Raw genomic sequence first — 21,136 nt, 5'->3', positions numbered from 1 at the left:
TGGTTCATGATCCAGAACAAGTTACTTTGAGGAATTTTATCGATGGTTCATTTTAACAGATGCTTTTGCTCTGTGATCCGCTATGAATTGGTACATATAGTGTAGAATACCAGTGTAACACACACAACAAATGGGATGAGGCGGTAAGACAAAAAATATATTATGATCTATTATCACCCTCTCTGGAAATCCATATATGGGTAAAAAGTAATAACATTTTGCTTTTACTCAGTGTGTGAATAGAGGGCGACGCTGCTGCCACCACCCAGGTTTTAGAGAGTTGAGAAATTACCTGGGTAAGAAGCAATAGTCTTAATCCCACTGGTATATCTGTATTTTTTAACCCCATGTTTATGCAAATGTGTTGATTGGCGCTTCACATTGAAAATGTGATATTGGGAACAGAAGGCATTATTGTGCATGACACAATCAATTACATGAGTTTTTGATCCCAATTGATGCGGTTCGGGTGCAAGGACCACATACATTCATCCTCTTGTGGAATCTGATTGAATTTGTTGTTATTTGTTTTACAGTAAATTCCTGGTGTTATGAACGGAAGTGACAGGTAAGGTCACTGCATGACATTACATCACTGAAGATCTTACTAACTAGCGGAAACCAGGAATTGTGATTGTGACTATAGGTATCTTAGTCCTGATGAAGGCCAATGACCCTGAGTGATCATAGATGACTAGCCGGAACATGTTGACAGTATAAGAGATGACAGGACAATCATACCTCAATACCATCGCAAGATACGTTTTTTAATGCTGCCTAGGGGCCCAGAATAAAATAGAGAGGGGAACTCCTGGGGCAGATTTAATAAAATATTGCACGGTGGATCACTTGTAATGTTTATTTGAAGTTATATATATATATATATATATATATATATATATATATATATATATCTATATATCTATATATCCGACCTCGCACCCGGGATGCAGTAAGAACAATGCATCCTGGGACTTGGAGGCGCCATTGGTAAAAGGCGCGCCAAGAGGAATACAGGTGGTCAACATCACCACCTGGGGCGGAGCAGCTCGAGATGCAGGGGAGGAAACAGGGTATTTAAATCCGTCATAGAAATTCCTCCCCTGTGGACACAAACGGCGCTGACGAGGCGGGAGCCGAAATGCATATGCCGAAAAGACATTTGTGTTGTACTCCCCTGTGAAGCCAGCAATAAAGCCTTCCAAGCAATCCTCTTGTGGGTCTCTGCCTTTTTGCAAAAGAAAAGGAGTTTGTATATATATATATATATATATATATATATATATATATATATTCTGCTCCAAGGTCAAAGAATTGACCAAACCAGCACACACAGTAGATTAAATCTATTCAGATTTATTGCACAAAAAGTGAATATATATATTATGCTCACAATTTCCGATGTCTATATCAGGAAACACAGCACTCAGGAGGGTGAATCAAATCCATACGTTTTATTCGTCAGGAACCAAACAAACGCGTCTCGGCGTACTGCCTTCGTCAGTGTATATATGTGTGTATATATATATATATATATATATATATATATATATACATATATTACCTACTGGCGGTCGCCAGTAGGTAGTTATAGTTAGGATTGATTTCCATAGGAAATCCGCAACATTCTATTGGGAATAACTTTGGCGCCAGTGGACGAATCTTCGCTCCTTCGCTGAAAGTTTCGCGGGGGTTCGTCAAACGGGGGCCGAGATAAAAGGGGGGTCCCAAAACATGTTTTCCCCATGTTAATTTCCATAGGGCGGTTGGACTCACTTTTAGCCCGAACGGCTGAATGGATTTCCACCAAACTTGGCAAAATTGTAGGGACTGGTAGCCCGATGTGCCTTTGCTATGTCTCAAGATATGTGCTCCAGTGGATTTTGAGTAATTTAGGTTAAAAAAATATATATATCTATAAGCGCGCCCTGGTACGCGCACCGGGGCGCGTACCGGCGCGCTACGCGAGTACACGAGCAGAAAGCTGATTGGCTCTCGGGTGTCTGTCAACATTACAAACAGTCTGGAGCGGCCGCCATCTTGTGTCTCGGTAGGATCGAGACACAAGAGGTGGCAAAAACAAAGGGGGAAATGACCAAAAGGGGGCAGGGTAGACCCCCCCTGACCCCCTAGGTTTGATGTGGGGGCCAGCGGGGGCAGCGCCCGGTACGCGCACCGGGGAGCGTACCGGGGAGCGTACCAGGGGGAAAAAAGAATGACAGATTTTTTTTCAATAAAAGCATTTTTTTATAAATTGGAGGTAGTTCTAAAAAGAACAGTTTTTTTATTCTTTTTGTTGTTTTATATTTTTTTTATTGTTTTTTGGAACATTTTGTACTTTTTTTGGCTTTTATAAACAATTTTATATTTTTTTGTTATTTTTATGGGGACAAACGAAAAACAGGGAATTGTAAATGGCTCAACTGGAGCAAAAAAAACCAGGAAAAAATTAAGGTTTCTTGGGGCACACGTGGTTGTCACCAGCACGGTTGATGAGCTTAATGCTTTGCTCACCATAAGTAATTGTTTGCCCACAAAAAATACAAACAAATTTGAATTGTGCAAACCCGGGTTGTATGTTTGGGACCATCTCCCTTGCCTCTGGACCCGATGGAGTGGGTTGTTTACTTTGGGAGGTGCTCGGAGAAGATTGGGGAGGGTTCCTGGCCATTTCTCGGACCTCTGCTCGAGCATAGTTGTTAGGGTGCCGGCATTGCATGTGGCGAATCATGGTGTTATTGCCAAACGAATATTTTTGGTTAGGGTTCCCCCTTGAAAGTTCAGTGCCACAGATTAGGCAAGTAACCCTTGGCGCATTTACTTTGTTCTGGTACTTTGAGATAGAAGAAAACTCCCAAATAATGTGCTGCTTTGGCCTATATGGGGTATTATCTTCTGGCAGGAACCTCCTCCTCCCCTCCTCCTCCTCCTCCTCCTCCTCTTCTTCATCTCCACCACTGTGGTGTTGTGGAGGTCCTCTTGGTGGTGGTGGTGGTGGTGGTGGCTGAGATGCTCCTGCTGCTGCTGCTACTGAAGCCATTTTAAAGTACAAATTGGGAATAGCTCTCCCAACAGGTCTTCCTCAGTCAAAGGACAAAGTGAGAAGAAGGAAAAAAGGTGGGGGCTTTCATCATTTGGAAAACAAAACTGTCCTGAACCAATGAAAAGTGTTATTTTCAGGTCACATGACTCGGACCTTCATCATTTGGAAACCAAAACTGTTCTGAACCAATAAAAAGTGTTAATTTCAGGTCACATGACCCGACGCACTTACGCTACGCGACCCGGGGCGCGCCCCGGGGCGCTTATGTAGCGCGTTCGTATGCGCGTGGGTGCTTCCGGGCGCGCTTACGCCGTGCGTATCACGCGGACGCGGCTACGCGATACGTCACAATGATGTTTTCGTTCGCGGCAATAGTGCTAACAGGACGCTCCCCGGTACGCGCCCCGGGGCGTGCCTCAAAATTGCACTGACCGGGGCGCTCCCCGGTACGCGCCCCGGGAGCGCACCAGGGCAAAAAAAAAAAAAAAGAAGAATATACATATAAAAAAGAGTATTACATAAATATACAATATTGGATTCATTAAAGAAAATATTATATTTGATAGCAATAGAAATTTGCTATTAAAAAACCTATGAAATTCACTCAAAAAACCATAGGTTTCACACCAGTTATAGTTAGCTGGAAATTTTACTCGCATAAAACCAATGAAATTCTCACAATATAGTTAGTTGGACTCACTATAACTTGCGCGTGCAATGCACTGCTGATGACGTCACATATTACATTACTCATGACATGGTCAGTGACATCACTCATGACATTACTGATGACACCATCCTTGTAACAGAGTGACAGATCTCCTTTCACTGTAATGTAACCCTTGAAACACATTTTCAAAAATAGAAACTAAAATTTTCAAAAAAATGGAGATACCCATACCAGTTACAACAACCAATTCAATAATTCCACCATCTATATACACATCCACTCATTCACCAACAGTTCTATATAGTCACTCATACATATACTCACTCATCATATGTAGTGATACACTTATACATCCTCTTACACACCGACAGTCATCCTAAAGATACTCTCACACATACTCACACATGCAAATAAACTATTGAACATCCCTTTATTTGCATATACAGCTATACACACACTACCACTTTATTTCTAAGGAAACTTACACATACTTACTCTCTTAAACAATCACTTATAGAAACACATACTAATTTAAACAGGAACTCTTACAATCCCTCACTCTCACATATACTCACTTATATACATCAATATTCACATATACTAGATTAAAACATATGTAGATACTGATAAAGACACTAGTGAGACAGTCATTGACTCACTAACACACACATATACACACTAATCCACCCATACAGTCCTGCACATATGCTGTCTTCAAAACACATACAAACAGTGAGTCAGTCATTTAAGCATCTATGTGCTAAGTAATACCCCCAACAAACCATACAGACCTTTACATATACATATATAAAACATATTTATTTTTCAGAAAGACACACATTCACTGGATGGTGTCATCAGTGATGTCATGAGTGATGTCACTGACCATGTCATGAGTGATGTAATATGTGACGTCATCAGCAGTGCATTGCACGCGCAAGTTATAGTGAGTCCAACTAACTATATCGTGGGAATTCCATTGGTTTTATGCGAGTAAAATTTCCAGCTAACTATAACTGGTGTGAAACCTATGGTTTTTTCAGTGAATATATCTATGTATAAAAACAGTGCTCCAGCCTTATGCATTGGCTGCACAGGAGGTGTTGTAGCACACCCTATGATGAAACATGCCACTATTAGTGGGTGAGGGCACTTTTTACCCATATATGGGTTCCCAGAGAATGTGGTAATATATTATTAGTCTTACCTTCTCAGTCCTTTGTTATGTGTGTTAGGTTGATAGTTAGGGAGGACGGTTGAGGAATTGTACCTCTCACCCTTTTTCTTTGTGAGTACAGCATACCAATGTCAACAGGATTTAAAGTGATGGATTGCTTTTTTGTGTTGCACTAGGATAAATGGGAAAAGCTCATCACCAAAAATAACACCGTGGAACTTTTTGAGCACATCAGCCTGATGGCCCTTGACAGCATCATGAAATGCGCCTTCAGCTATGAAAGCAACTGCCAGACAGACAGGTAGGTGCTTACCAGTAGTAGAAGAAGTGCATCTCTGGACACATTTACACCTTAAAGGACAATGAAAGGGCTCACTGTGTCAATTAACCACAGCCCAGGTCAACATAGTGAACATGGTGAACATGGTCAAGGGTCAACTCCCTCAACATTGCATTGCACTGAGACACAAAGAAGCATGATGCTAAAAGGGCAATTTATACAATTTCCCAGGTGAGAGAGGTCTGCTTGGACCACAGTGCCATAGTATGGAGAGAATCACAACCAGCACCACAGCACTTCACAAGAGGTAAGGTAGAAATAATGCAGGAGCTGAAATTCCTACCACGGGCCAAAATTCTCAGATCAGTTCCTACAACAGTGACAAAGAAACCCAAACTATTCACACATATCATTGTACGTCATTAAAAACACATGTGCCTTTCTTCGCAAAAAGGTTACAATATGCTATGTGTTTATCCTGGAGGGAAGCCCATGTGGGTCAATGAGAAACGTACATATATGTGTTAATACTTCAAGCCATTATAATAGGAAAGGGAAGATCTTGTCCTGCTCGGAAGCAGTAGAGTCAGAAATAAAGCACTGGTCAGAATTAAAACAAGCTTTATCAAAGCCAGTATGCCTGGGTTTGATGGGCTAATGCATGTAGTGTTAGCATATTAGAATGTGTTAGCATATTAGAACGAGACACGCAGGAGAAAGTCAGCAGGGAGGACAGCGAGGTCTATAGGTGTGCAGTTCTTTGCGGACACAGGAGTAGAGGTGGGAGAATGTACCCAAACAATCAATATCATGATGTGAGGAAGGGATACTCCATTGGGCTGAACCAAGATATGAATCACAAATTCTCAAGAAAGATGCTCGTAAAAAATGCCAAAGGTTGAAGTCCAAGCGTATTGTTAGCAATAGGTGTGTTTAACAGCAGCACTTTCAAAATCCAGACCTAGAAACTGTAAGGAACTCGAAATCAAATGTCGATTGAAAGTGAGGTTTTGGCCTAAGACCGAATACTTTCAGCAGACATCCACTGAGGTTACCAAATGATTGCTGTTAAATACACAAGTTTGTTTTATGTGAATGGAGCTTACCAAGCAGCTCACTGTTCCCTACATGCTTGGTGTGTGTGAGCAAAGCTTGAAATTATATGCTTTAATCTATATGATGTGCTTCAAGCCACAATATATCTTTTTACAACTAACTAGCATATTTACAATGGGATCGCACCACCGGAACGTCACTTTTCAAAAATGTTCTGGTGGCGCAGTGCCCTGCACCATATTTACAAAAGTGGTGCTAAGCCACTTTTGCTGACTTAATGCCGCTTTGTCAATATGGTACCCTTTCACGCAGGTATCTGCTTGAAAGGGGCGTGCAATGGATGTTGCTGTGGGCCTTCCACTGCAACACCCATTGCTTTTTAGCGCTTCCCCAGATTTACAAGGAGGTGTAAATCTTAGGCAGTGCCAAAAATTAACCCCACCCAATAGCAGGCCTTAGAGTGGTGCAACGAGGAGGAATATTTTAATTCTCTTTGTTTTTGCTTTTTATATGTGAGTTGCAGAATGTAGCACGCCTAGAAAGAGCAAACCGCCATTAAATATAGTTTATCTTCCTGCACATAAATCATTAAATAATGACTTTTTACTATTTCTATGTCTGTTGCAGACACAAAAGTAGCAAATTGCCATTATTAATTGTTTATGTGCAGGAAGGGACATCTCCCTGCACATAAACAATCATTCCCTGCAAAGCAGGCACTCTTGCACTATGGCGCAATAGTGTATTTGTTATCCTACCAGGCAGCTATTTTTAGTGCCAGCACTAGGGAAAAACACAGGGGCGCTCTATATTGTTGTAAATACAGTTTATCCCTGTGTTTTAGAAATGGCGGAGCATGGTGCTGCAAAATTTGCAGCAGCTCCGCGCTCCGTCATTCCCTTGTATATATGCCCCCAAATGTTCATGCATCGCTTAGTTTATCTATTTCAGGAACATACAGTTTGCCAAATGCACAATGCTAAAAGTTTTCTTTGTTTGGTAAATATGTTCCTTGTGAAAGCTGGCATGTATTGACATAGATTATTTTTTTCCATTACAAGCTTGCCATATGGAGTGGAGTACTGCAGTCCAGTTTTGAGACAGTCACTTAGAACATCTGTTTCCCAACAGGCTAGATATTTTGTCATATTACATGTCTGAGGGATATTTTTGCTTGCTATATAATGAGATTGCTGCAGCATGTGGAATAGCCCTGCTGGTTCAAAGGCCTGTAATTATAGCATTGATGTAGCACGGGGGACAGTTGGTCCTGCTTTTTCAGTAATAACCCTATAAAATATGACTGATTTAATACCAGAATCAATGGCACAGAAAATTGTGGAGGGCAGTATGGTGAATTAAGTCCTGTGCTGAAGCACTTCCAGCTGAAATAGATAAGCAAAGTTAGGTATCACATTTGCATTGAACACCTATCTGCCCAAAGGCAACCCACGTCTTTTCATTGTAACATATCTAAGGTTCACAGTATTATAAATGGCATTGCATTACTCTTGTATGGTTAAACCTTGAGGTTGGGCAAAGTGCCGAAAAGTTAGCAATGTCTACTGTATAAAAACTGGTTTATAAATATCTGTGAATAACAGGGCCCAGTTGTCTTGGAAGTTTAGAAATGTATCCTTCACTCTCTTGTCCACCCCAGCGAGCATCTGACTTCTCACTTGACCTATTTACGTTTCATAGGCTGGTAGGTATTTACTTTGCACATAAACACTGAAGAGATCTTTTTTAGTACCTATTTTAACAACAACAGACCCGTTTTTATCATCATCTCTGATTATCCAATGCTGCTCATTGAAGATGGGTAGGGCAAGTGTTTCTAGTAAAGCAATGAACAGATACTTATTGGCAGGTTAGATGTACAAACATGTTGTTTTGCCTCTCCAAGTAATATTTGGAACACCTCTAAAAATCGCTTCAATATTTTCATCCGCAGAGGTACTTACCAAAAACAAAAAATATGAAATCAAAAAGTAGCTGTAACAACCTTTGTGAAGAAGGGCAAAATTGACTTAAAGATCGTTCGTGAAAGTACGGAAAGAAAAAAAAATTATTAAAAAGTCCAAAAATCTGTTTTGTGGAAGTACAACCAAACTGAGGGGCATATTACCAACAAATTGCGATATTTATCGCTAAGTAGTGTTAGCGGCAATATTTTTATCGCCACGCATCACCGGTTTTTATCGCTGACATAACTTGCTATTTGCAAGATTTATCTCAAAAGCGATAAAAATCAGGCGAAATGCATGAATATCGCTGAGAATACAGCGATATTCACGCATTAGTGACAAAATGCTCTTAGCCATGTTATCCACCTCCCATTGGATAACATGGCTAAGAACTGGTCTGAGCAGGCATTGTTTTTTGGCGATAGCGGGAATATTTCCATCGCTATGCCTGCCTTGCTAATAGGCGATAGCAACGTTAGCGACTGTTTTCAGTCGCTAACAGGTTGGTATGCCCACTTTGCATGTCATTAGCTATTAATATCGCTGACATGCAAAGCGGGCACCAAACCGCTCGCTATCACCTAAAAGCTATCGCTAACATCAGTTAGCGACAGCTTTCTAATAGAGCGATAGAATTATCGCGGCTTAGCGGCTGAAAACAGCCGCTAAACCGGCGATAATTGCCTATCACCACCCTTGGTAATATGCCCCTGAGTTTTACTGATGATATTTTCCAGGAAATAAGTGAAACGTCCTTTTCAGTTTTTTCTTACAGTTCTCTGGGCCAATAACAGTAATTAGTCTGGATGTATGACATTACAACGCATGCTTTTACCACGCATGCCTTTACAACGTGGTTTTTACAACCATGCCTTTACAACGCATAGCGCTTTGGGGTGCTGGATAGTGAATAGTTTAATTTACTATTCCAACTCCAGTCCCCGTGGATAGTAGGGAAGGTGTTGGATAGTAAATTAAATCTATTCCCTATCCTAGAGCGCCCCCCAGCGCAATGCGTTGTAATGGTTTGCGTTGTAAAAGTTGCGTCGTAAAGGCACTGCGTGGTAAAAGTTGCGTTGTAAAGGATGTCTCCCAATTAGTCTATTAATATGAGACTTTTTCAACCAGATTGGAAGATTTTCGCCATAATTCCATACCTTCGTATTTGACCGAACAATTTAAGACAATTGCAGTTTCAAAATTTGCAAAATTGTGTATTTTAAATTTATTGCAAACAATGAAGTAGAATATCACCCACTTCTAGATACATAAATATTGAAGTTTAACTCGTCGAGTTGCTGACAGCTGACTTTGTCGTGTATACGTACCAGTTTTGGGTTTTCAGTGTGCATTTTTCCATCACATTCAACACTCTTCAATTCAAGATGTCTTTGTGATATAAATATCATGGTACATGCATGTATTTTGCATTATATTACCTTCCTGCTTTTTCTCTATAGGTAGCATTTCATAGTGGTGCATCGAAAGGCATATCCCATGTAGAAAGTCAGGGTATGCAATTATTGTTTTCATAGCAAATAAAAGTGAAGGTACTCCAGACCATTATGTTAATAAACATGTGCAAATATGTCTTTCAAAGCTTTTTTAATGTTATAACATAAAAGCAGCAGAAGTACTTGTTCACATCTAATCTGAAGAAGCCTCTGTTCTTACACATCATCTTCTGTACCTGCAGCAAGAATCCTTACGTCCAAGCCGTTTATAGCCTGTCCTACCTGAGTGACCACAGAATCCGCTGGTTTCCATACCATAATGATGTCATTTACTACCTCAGTCCCCATGGATACCTCTACCGCCGGGCCTGTCGGACAGCTCACGAGCACACAGGTACTCATACTTTTTATTTCCAATCTGAAGGTATTTCTTACTCATCACGCATTTACCTTGGTGAAATGCAACAGTTGTTGCTGCTTACAGTTTAACCCGTTGACCGCGGCTGGAATTCCAACGCAGTGCGGGTGATTTATGACTGGGCGTGGTCAGGACGTCCCCCGGCCATCGTCCGCACACGCCCACCATGACGTCGGACGGCCGGGGGCCATCCGACGCACGCAAAGGGTTAATACTGTCCCACTGCGTTACAGCTATATTTTGACTCTAAGTCTATGATCAGTAATGTAGCAAGGATGCCATGGGCCCTGCTGCAAGCAAGGAAAATGGCCCCTTTTGATAGTAAACTACTGCATTTATCAGGTATCAGTTGTCCCCTCCGGGTCCTGGGCCCAGGTGCTACTGATACAGCGCTACTCCGGAAATAATTTCTAGAACTCCATTACCTTTCCCTGTAGTATCAAATCATGCACTTAATCATCAGTGGGGCCCATAACACTGTGGATCATTCATACACACTTTCTCCCTACTACATGGATCGGTATGAATCAAAGGAGAGCTGCTGTATTATAGCGGAGTGTTTAAGTCAAACTAACTATTTATATTATATACATCTGACATTTTATTTCATTTACCATGGTTTTATATCAACAAGGAAATTTATTTAAACACACCACCATTGTTGGCGACAGATCTGCTAGTAAAAAATTAGGCTAAGGATGAACAAGACCTGCTTAATTCTTCATTTATCTAATTTTTATTTAAAGAAGATTCTCCTAGCATAATCAGTTTTATTCACTTTAAATTCATTTATTGCAGTTAGTTATAAGAAAAGAAAAGAATTTTAACTTGCGCATTTATATTTCATTTTAACTTTAAGTTCAAAGAAAATAAATGCAGTATTTGACATTTACAAGACATAAGTATTAGCAAAAGACAAAATGGTTCCCAAATTCTATCTCTCTATTCCCTCAAGCTATTTAACCTCATCTAAAGACTCAGTACTCATTCGAACAAAGCTTAAAGTTGAAAAGTTTAAATTCTTACGCTCCAAGGAAATTCAGCATTCCGGCAGCATGTCAGGATACGCAGACTGAAATCGAAAAGAGAGCTTTTTTCTAAACTCCGGACCTATTCTTTTATACCCTTTTTCCTAGCTAAACTATCTAAATTGGGTAACATTTGGGGTCTCCGACGATTCTGATTGGTTGGTTCAAGGGGTGGATGAGCATACCCTAATCATCTTATTACTTGACTTCCGCAGAGTCAGCTAAATGAATTTGGCCATTGTCTTTAAGGATACCAGTTCCGTCCTGTCCTTTAAATTGTAATTTTAAGCTTTTTTCCCAGGGTTTACAAAACGGATGTCCATTTTATTGGCAGTCAGTCAGGGTTTCAGAGCACATCGTCCTTAACCTGTTCCATTCAGCAGTCAGCTCATACGCGTCTGCAGCTCCACTCAGCAAGCGCATGCGTGCTTCACATTAATCTCGGGGTCATGGAAATCGTCCATCTTGGACTAGGACTCACAGGCCACCACAGGAACTATTAAAGAAACAAACACATTTGAACGTTAATTATTGAATTATAGCCCTTCTGTTTACCTCCCCCTTACTAAGGTATCCCTGTTAGTTATTACCTAGCAAATAAACCCACATTTATGCGTAGTTTGCTCACCTGTCTTCATGTTTTTGCCACAAATAGACAAACAGTAAGCACATTTATGACACTTTTTGGTTAAAATATAGCCTTTGCGTTATTTTCAGACATCACAGAATCGCAAACGGCGTTTTGGTATGTAGGTGCCACTTAGCAAAATAAGGAATCGCAAAAATTGCGATTCCTTATTTTGCTCAAGCATTTAAGGAATCGCAATTTTGCGATTCCTTAAATGCTATGTAGGGGTGCCTTTTAAATTGCAATTTTGGCTTAAGGAATCGCAAAATACCATCTACTTGGAGTAGGTGGTATTTTGCGATTTCCTGTCAAAATGCATTTTTTTTAATTCAAAGTGCCATGTGGCGCACAGACATGCCCTTCGGGCATGTCTGTGCGCCACATGTACTTACAGGCACATTCCAGGGGTGCAACAGGTGTCCTTGGACTCCCTGGCACCCTTGGAATTGCGATTCTCAAATTGCGATTTTCTCATAGAAAATCGCAATTTGAGAATGGATCCCCATTCATTCCTATGGGCCTCTTGGCACATAGGAATGAATGAGACACTCATTCCTTAATTGCGATTCGCAATTTGCTAATCGCAATTAAGGAATTTTAGAGATTCGCAAAAAAATCGCGAATTATTACCTACATTCCATTTTGCAATTCTCAAATAGCGATTCCTTAAAAATCGCTATTTGAAAATCGCTAAATGGAAATTACCTACATATGCCCCATTATCACTCGGTTAGTCGATTATGGTTGCAACACAAGCAATTTAGTATCCCACGTGTATTTTGTGTGTGTATTCTATTCTATGTTGGTTAGTTTTTTTCAAACCACATGATTAGGTCATGTTACAGTTATGAGAGAGTAACTTCACGAGGGGTATACAAAATTTTGCTTTTTACCTCGCTCCATCACTACTTCACCTGCTGCAACTGTCAGTCAATCAGAAATGTTTATTTCGGAAGTTTCATTTCATAAAACATGCAGTACATAATACAAAATAGTAAGTTAATAGAAAACCTTAAAACATTAAAAAAGATAACATAAAGATACAGTACGATTCATTAAATGTAAACGGTAAGTTGTAAGAGCCTGGGATTTCACAATTTTGTGGATCATAGCATAAATAGCACAGGGCTAGTGCAAACCATGATGCAACATTTTCTTTCAAAATGTTTTAAAAAACACTTTATTGACATTATGATTCATAAGAGCAAGTTGTACACGTAGGAGCCATGTCTGGTGCACCCATGTTCCCCGACCCCACTCTTGCCCCCATATCCACAGGTATATTCCATTTACATCCATGCCAACTATTTTGAGGGTTCTCCCCTTACAGTTCTGTTTCATTATTTCTATGCCAAATAAACAGCATTAACTCCCTCTCCGTGTCATGGTTACCATTTTCTTAGTATATGCGTCTTATGGGGTATTCAATTGTCTCAGGTTATTGCCATCCAGCTACCCTTCCATTAGCATCCACCCGCCAGCCGTCACAAAGAGCAGCACCAGCGTCTTCCGCCATATCAATCCTCCAGTGCATCGGGGACTGAGAGTCCCTCAGGTTCACTAGCATAGCTGCCCAGGCTCAAGAGTCATCCTTGAGCTTTTCATCCCTCCGGACTTGCTTTATACGGATCAATTTCTTGTTGGCTATTCACACATGTCTCACAGCCACGTATCAAATCCTGGGGGTAAAGGGCTCAGCCATTCTATTGCAGTAACTCTCTTCGCTAATACTATCCCCAAAAGGAAAAAAAAGTCTACTCAGTTTCTTAGCTTTGGTAGTGGGTAAAAGTCCCAGCAGCACTGATCATATCTTCCCTGGGGATTGTCCATCCTGTAGCTTTTTGCAAACATGCCAGTATATTCTCCCAATATTGTGCTACTGTCGGGCATGTCCACACCATGTGTAAAAAGATCGCCTCTGTCTCTCCACATTGGGACCATGCACTTGAGCGGCCCGGGTAGATTTTGCATAATGTCTGCGGGGTAAGATAAACCTGATGCACAACATTGTATTGTATTAGCTTAAATCATGCATTAGAACTCACCTCCCAGAACCCTCATGAATTCTCAACCAGTCTTGCTCTGAGAGGGGTTCTCGTACCGCTTCCTCCCACCGAGCCTGTACCGGGAGAGTCTCCCAGGGGAGGTCATTACAAAGCTCCATATATATGTGGGATATCAAACGCCATCCCTGTGCCATGTATAGCATTACTGTTAATACAGTAGTACTAGGGGGCTCCTCGGAAAAGGATTACCATAGTTATCTGGGAACCTTAGATATCTTCCCATATGGCAGGAGTTGCCATGTTCCCAAATCATAGGTTGTCTTGGCTGCCTCCAGTGTTTAAAATTGTTCATTGTTGTAGAGTTCTCCCATCTAGAGGCACCGCCTTCTTTCCACCTCCGAATCGACATAGATTCTCCTATGCACCTGAAGGGCTACACCACCCACAGTGGCATGTCCGGGGAATAGTGAGCATGCCACACCTCTCTCCTGACTGAGGTCTCCCATACCATGACCACGTGTTGTACGATATATAGATAAGTCTTGGGGATTCCTGGGGCAAAGCATTAGGAGTTCCAGCTAAGAGCGATCGCCATGAGTTCCCATCAAAAGTCGCTTTCCCAATTACCATGCTCATCCGGCCAGTGGACTGCATGTTGAAGCTGTGAGGCCATGTAATAAAGCTCTAGACAATGCACCTCCAAACCGCCATCTCCCCATTTTCTTTGACGTGTTGCCAAACGTATATATTTACGCTTGGTTTCCCACAGGAGCTCTACCAGTAGGCCATCCAGGGTTTGGAAATAGTGCCTGGTGATCTTATACAGGGAATGTTGTAGGGTGTAAAGGCATCGGGGTAAAATAATAATTTCTATGATTGCTATTCAGACGATGAAGGACAGAGGTAAGTCCCTCTAAAATCGTATGGAGCTACGTTTAACCTCCACCACTTTTCCTAAGTTGCACTCAAAGTAGTAAGGGGCCGTATGCATCAGGTAAATCCCCAAGTATTTCGTCCCTTCAGTCGCCCACAAGAGGCCCACTACTGGTAAATCGCCCTTTGACCCTTCCGCCAACGTCCCCACTGAAATCAGCTTGGATTTTTCCGGGGTTGTCCAGGGTCCGGATACAGGCCCAAATCTCTGCAGCACTGTGACAAGAACCGGGACTGCTGGAGCTGGTATGTATACCAGTGTATCATCGGCGTATAAGGAAACCACATGGTTGAGGTCCTCAAGGGATATTCTCCATCCGCCCATCTGTTCTCTCAAAACCACAGCCAGAGGCTCCACTGCTTCCGCAAAGATAAGCAGCGACAAGGGACAACCCGGTAGAATCGTCTACCCGGCGATCTTAGCAAGCCACGTCCCGCCACCATGATGCAATATATATTTAGGATGACTACTAGCAGGCATAATACAGCACTAAAAGCTCTAACAATTTAAGGATAAGTAGCAGCATTCAAGTCAAAATTTGGCGAGCTAAAATGTAAGTACAATAAGATAGGGTTTGATCGTTAACAGCATTTAAGAAAATAAAACTAAAGTTTGAACAAAAGATCAGTAGAGCATAGCCAGACTAGAAATTACCATTTTTCCCTCCTTCCTTCCTTTCTTCTTTAGGATTAGAACTTTAGATCTCTGTGCTTTCTCAATAGCACTACTGCCTGTAGATATTAACCCAAGGAGAACACAGTATCAGTTGCCCTTTAAAACCCTCAAGGCTTCCTGGTAGCATCTGATGCCAAGCCAGATGCATAATGTCAGATCCACTTGGCTCTTGGGGTTGCATAGGCATGACAAAAGAACAACACATGGCTGATGTTCATTGCACATTTGGCATATATTAGTAGATTCGGTTGGCCTTCTTGCAAGCAATAGGGATGTAACGGGCACTATTTCTAGGGTACCACAACAAAACTTCAAGTACATAGTTTTTTATAGCTGTAGTTGCTGTATATTCAAAAAAGGCCCATTGTGTGGACCAAATCTTGAGCTAAAAAACTCTTCTGATAATATCCCTAAAGAAGGGTTGTAAAGATTATTGACTTATATAAGCCTAGCAAGTACTTTTCAAGTGCTTTTTAGAGGATGGGGTTGTCATCCTGTGCTGTCCAGAAGCTACCAAGACCTAGATATGCAACCATTGTTGGATGTGCCTACACCACGGGGAAGTGTTCACAGCATTTCTATATGACTACAATGTCTCTGCTGTCCAAAGCCTCCCCCAGTATAAAAGAGGTGTTAGCCGGGCTGTTCGCCCAGCCTTTTGATTGCAGTGTTAGAACAAATTGGAATAAGGGGTATACTCTTGAGGAGGTGCAAGAGGGAACTAACAAACTTATTCTCGCACGGGGACAGTAGCACGGAGTTCGCATGCCCCCATTTTCAGAGCCATAAAGTGCTGCAGGTTAAATTTTTAACTTATACTCTTTTGAGAATGGCCGAAGCTGGGTGCTGAAGCGCCGACCTCCTCTTTTTAATGTGTGTGGACCACAACACTCTACTATCCAACATAATGCCTAGATATTCAATTCGAAAAACATGCTCCAGCTTACCATTGTCCAGTGATATGGCACCCCTAAACGGCTTGTGAGTCTTAAATATCATGAATTTTGTTTTTGAAACATTAACCTCCAGTCCCTTAGATACACAAATATCGTCAAAGTTTATCACTAGATGCTGCAGGCCTATAGGGGGCTGGGAGATTAGCAGGGTGTCATCTGTGAATAGCAGAGCCGAGATGCAGGCCCCCTCCTAGCTTAGGGGTATCTATGTTGCCGCTAAGTAGAGCCCCTATAACATTGTTTACTAAGAGTGGGAAGAGTGTAGAGTCTAGTACCCACCCCTCTCTCACCCCTCTGCTGATCAGGATATGGTCAGTCAGTTGCCCCTGTGGACCACAGCGAACTTGCATATAGTTGTTCTGATGGAGTCTTATCAACGGATTGAGTGAGGCCCATAACAACCCCATGGGAACCAGGGTGAAGTTCGGCCTTAGATCGACAAAGGCTAAATATAGGCGGCTATTTCTCAGTTTTGTGTATTTCCAGATGATTAGTAAAAGCTGTAAGACTTGGGGCCCGATTCACAGAACAAACGTAAGACAAAATCCTAAACTTACTACCATTTTCGCATTCACAAAAGACACTTACTCATTTTGGTATTCACAGAAGACACTTACTCATTTCGGTATTCACAGAAGTTAGGAGTCCTAACTTTAGGACTCCTAAATACCTTCTGTGAATACCGAAAGTCTTAAAGTTTGGATTTTTCTCAGTTTAGTAGTAGTAAAGTTAGGACACCTAACTTTAGAACTCCTAAATACCTTCTGTAAATACCAAAAGTCTTAAAATTAGGATTTTTCTCAATTTAGTAGTAGTAAAGTTAGGACTCCTAACTTTAGGACTCCTAAATGCCTTCTGTGAATACCGAAAGTCTTACAATTAGGATATTTATCAGTTTAGTAGTAGTAAAGTTGAGAAAAGTTCTAATTTTAAGACTTTCGGTATTCACAGAAGGCATTTAGAAGTCATAAAGTTAGGAGTCCTAGCTTTACTACTACTAAATTGAGAAAAATCCTAACTTTAAGACTTTCGGTATTCACAGAAGGCATTTAGGAGTCCTAAAGTTAGGACTACTAACTTCTGTGAATACCGAAATGAGTAAGTGCCTTCTGTGAATACCAAAATGAGTAAGCGCCTTATGTGAATACCAAAATGATAGTAAGTTTAGGATTTTGTCTTAAGTTAGTTCTGTAAATCAGGCCCAACGTTTATAGTGCTGATTTTTGCTTTAAACCCTGCCTGGTATGGGTCAGAGTCTCTCTGTCATTAACTCAGTCACAAAGTTTATTAAGTATTTGTCTTGCGAAAACTTTCCGTATGGTGTCTAGTCGGATCATTGGTCTGAAATTGGCTGGGTTCATACGATCCCTCCTTTTATATATGGGAATTATCTCCCCGCTTTTCCAAGTATCGGGGTTTGGAGTGCCCAAGGCTAAAGCGTTACAGAGACAGTTGACATAGGGGGCCCACACTGATAGATCATAAGACTGCAATTCACCATATATGTTGTCTAACCCAGGTGCCTTTCCCAGTTTACCACAACTATAGCGGCCTTGGTCTCCACAAGGGTAAATTGTAAGTCTCTAGGGGTGTGATCAAGGAACAATGGGTTGTTCGGTCATTTCTCCCCAAAAAGATCATGCATTTAGGTAAGATTGAGATAATGAAATGACACAGAGTAGATAAGGTATGGGATTTCAAATTCTTGCTCTAAGCCTAAGAAAAATATTAAAATATTATAGGCTAACTACCTCTGGAAGTTTAATTTGTATCACTAGTAAATCAGGTGAGTCGAAAGGTATTCTATGCAGAGATTTAGATAGATTTTAACCCATGTGCGTAGACCCCCCAGAAGTCCTACCAGTTACAGTTGGGATGGTACTTGCATGAAAATTGATGTAACCAGATTCATATTATTAGCTGGGTCAACCAATTTTCCCTTGACCTTCGTATTGTAGAACTGGCACATCTTTAAGGACAATTAGATGGGACATACATTGTGGGTGGAATTATTGATAGCGATTGTCCAGCCTGCGGGTTTGGCCAATTGGGAACAGACTGCTGTCATCTCTTACCGCTCGGTCATTCTTATGGTAAAGGGGTTGCACCTGCCGGCTTACTACTTTAGCCAGGTTATGCAGAGTTTCTAAATCCCAGCGTGGTTAAAAGTGAGGCAGAGCAGTGATCGTGGGTTGTGACTTTGGGTCATTTAATTGAGCTGCTTCTGGGGAAAGAGATGAGCAACTCCCTGCTGTCGGTGGCAACAAATCTTTTTGTTAAGACTCTAGTTTTTGTTTCACCAGTTCAAGATGGGTAAGTAAGAGTCCAAGTTATGCTTTTAAGATATCCCTGAACTTCTCCAGATAACACCCCATGGAGTTAGCCATATGCTCAGAGCTACGAGGAGGAGAGACCACATCTCCCTCGAGCGGTGGAGGCAAAATAGAGTCATTGTTGCACAGGATGTGCTTCTCCTGTGTGGACTTGTGTTGCATAGAGAGTGAGATCTCGAAGGTCTTTGTTAATTTGGCAGATTGCATCGAGTGGGTAGCCCTTTTAGGTTTTGGATTTTGGGTAGTCAGAGGGGTGGATATCGTAGATTAAGCATTTGAAGGGATAGTGAGTATAGAGGTGCAAACCTGAAGCAGGCTAGGGTAAGGGCTAGTTGGTGGCATGCCCACCGATGCTGGATGCAAAGCCTGGATGCAAGGTCTTGTGTTTAGAAATAGCATTCTCTCTGAAAGAGCTAATTTTGTACTCACTACCCCTATTGCCCTTTCCAGCATTCGGTCCACATATGTGAACTTCGGGCCGGAGGTTGGGCTGCGTCACCTCCTTGTAATTTCCTTTTCCCCATCATATAAGAGCAAGGGACACCACTCTAGACATACTTGTTGCAGACTTGTTACAGTCAATGAAGCAATGTAGCAATGAAGCAGTGCGATAATGGGTCCTCGAGAGTGGACGGGAGGTCGAATCAGATCAACGTTGTCAGTGAAATCATGTAAATTGCAGGGCAGATACAGTGCAGCAACAACTAGAACTACCACTTACCTCCTCCCCTGCTTTGGAGATTGCTGCTGCCTCCACCCACACACAGCTAAGCAGCATATAGTGGACTGTAGAAGCACTGTTGTGAGCGTCTGCATAGCACAGGCTCGGGGCTCCAGGTCACTCCAATGCCCATCGGTGCCCACAAATGGGTCTTGCACCAAAAGCGCTCAGGGATAGAGTGACGCGGTTAATGCTGGTTGTGTCATACAGCTTTTTTTCTTTACTTCCAACCATGTTGCAGCATGGCTAAGAAACTTTGGCAAAGCCAATAGATCTCACATAGTTGAGACCTGTTAGCTTTGCTAATGGTTGTTATGGGGAGATCCTTGATCCCAAGAACCACACAAGTGCAAAATGTGCATCCAAACAGAGGAAACTGATTTTTCTTTCATCCTCAGGGAGTAATGTGAATAGCAAAATATAAGGTGCCTATACGTAATGGCCGTTCTGATCATAATGGATGCCTTCGACTATGCCTTTCAGGTTGTGGATTTAGCACTATTGCATCCATGCTGTAGGGTGCTAACATTGTCGCCGATATAGGTAGGCAGGGGGAATATGATTGCATTATTGACGATTTTCTGCCTGTGAATTCACTTGTGTAAGAAACATGCACCCATTCTTCTAGGGGCTCCCTTTGTTCGGCTAGCCTTCCACTTAGACTTCAGAAATAACACACTGCCTGTGTATGATCCCTGCCCATACATTGGTGAAGGGCTTATTTGGTAGTTGTCTGGCTTGGCGGGAAATACAAGGTAATACAGTCTCAACCATATCCTCCTGAAAAGGAGAGTGACCTAAAACCAATCTACTCTTATAGTCCGGTGGTTGTCAGGAGGTGAACACAGATCCTCATCTGATTAAAGCCGCCCCATCTCCAGCTGCACTGTAAATTGAATAAATACTGTGCATCTTGGACTGGTATTTAGAAGTCTTCTTGACCAATGGTGTGCATGTTAGGACACAAACAGTAATGAATGGAGACTGCAAGCAACAACGACGAGGAAGCAACTACGGGGTAAGCAATGATGTATTCCACTACAGAATATAGGTCGGGTGCCTCAATTCAGTTCAGAAGAGCAAGCGGTGTAAAATTGCAAGGGCGGCCATGTTCGAGTCTCAGCATTGGCTCAACATCCTGTGAGTCTTAGCAAATCAGCTAAGAGCCCTACTTAAACAAAGAAATAAACAAATGACTTCTATAGCACATGGGAGTTTTATTTAAAGCCAAAGGTCGCACTTAGACATCTGGATTCCTAACAAAAGATCATCCTAGTATTTACAAGCTTATTTTAGGTGCTGATGCTGCGGGGTGCTTTTCAAAACATATTGCCCTAACTATTACAGAAAAATGATGGTTAAGGTAGTAGGAGCTGCAATGAATATCTGGGGTGGTGTCAGATGAAGGCTTGAAGTTGTAAAATACAATCAGTATATTCCATTATGGCACTCCCATTTATTTCCAGGACTTTTTCATGACGGGAGGTGGGAAAAGGCAGGGATTATGAGGTTGGGTGATCTGTATTACCAGAACCAGTTGTGTTCTTTTGTGGGCATGCAACAGGATTTTGGTCTAGAAAGTGGCTCCTATTTTTTTTCTACGGATTTTTGGAAAAGTTACCAATTGGTCAGCTCTCACTTTATAAAATTGCCGTTTGGATTTGATGCCCAGGCAGGGTACAAAGATTGAGCAGATTTACATACTACTAAAAGCTTGGCCGTGGATGATTTGGGTTATCAAGACTCTAATAAGTGGGTCAAAAAATTGGGGACTCCAGGTCTGTATATCC

The 21,136-nt window shown here is 41.7% G+C and overlaps 1 protein-coding gene across 2 annotated transcripts in view; it reads left to right on the top strand.

Moving 5' to 3' along the window:
- Positions 1 to 21,136, top strand: part of LOC144800069 (cytochrome P450 4B1-like) — a 247,523-nt gene that overhangs the window by 151,455 nt on the left and 74,932 nt on the right. For both annotated transcript variants that reach the window (XM_078671651.1, XM_078671652.1), the window contains 2 exons: positions 5,067 to 5,191; positions 9,890 to 10,041. In XM_078671651.1, coding sequence (XP_078527777.1) covers positions 5,067 to 5,191; positions 9,890 to 10,041 — 277 coding nt within the window. The remainder of the gene's footprint in view (positions 1 to 5,066; positions 5,192 to 9,889; positions 10,042 to 21,136) is intronic.

This window comes from Lissotriton helveticus, chromosome 1_2, assembly GCF_964261635.1.
Source record: "Lissotriton helveticus chromosome 1_2, aLisHel1.1, whole genome shotgun sequence".
In the NCBI taxonomy this organism is placed as follows: domain Eukaryota; kingdom Metazoa; phylum Chordata; class Amphibia; order Caudata; family Salamandridae; genus Lissotriton; species Lissotriton helveticus.
Note: the sequence above shows the minus strand (reverse complement) of the source record. Positions and strands in the feature narration are given on the sequence as shown.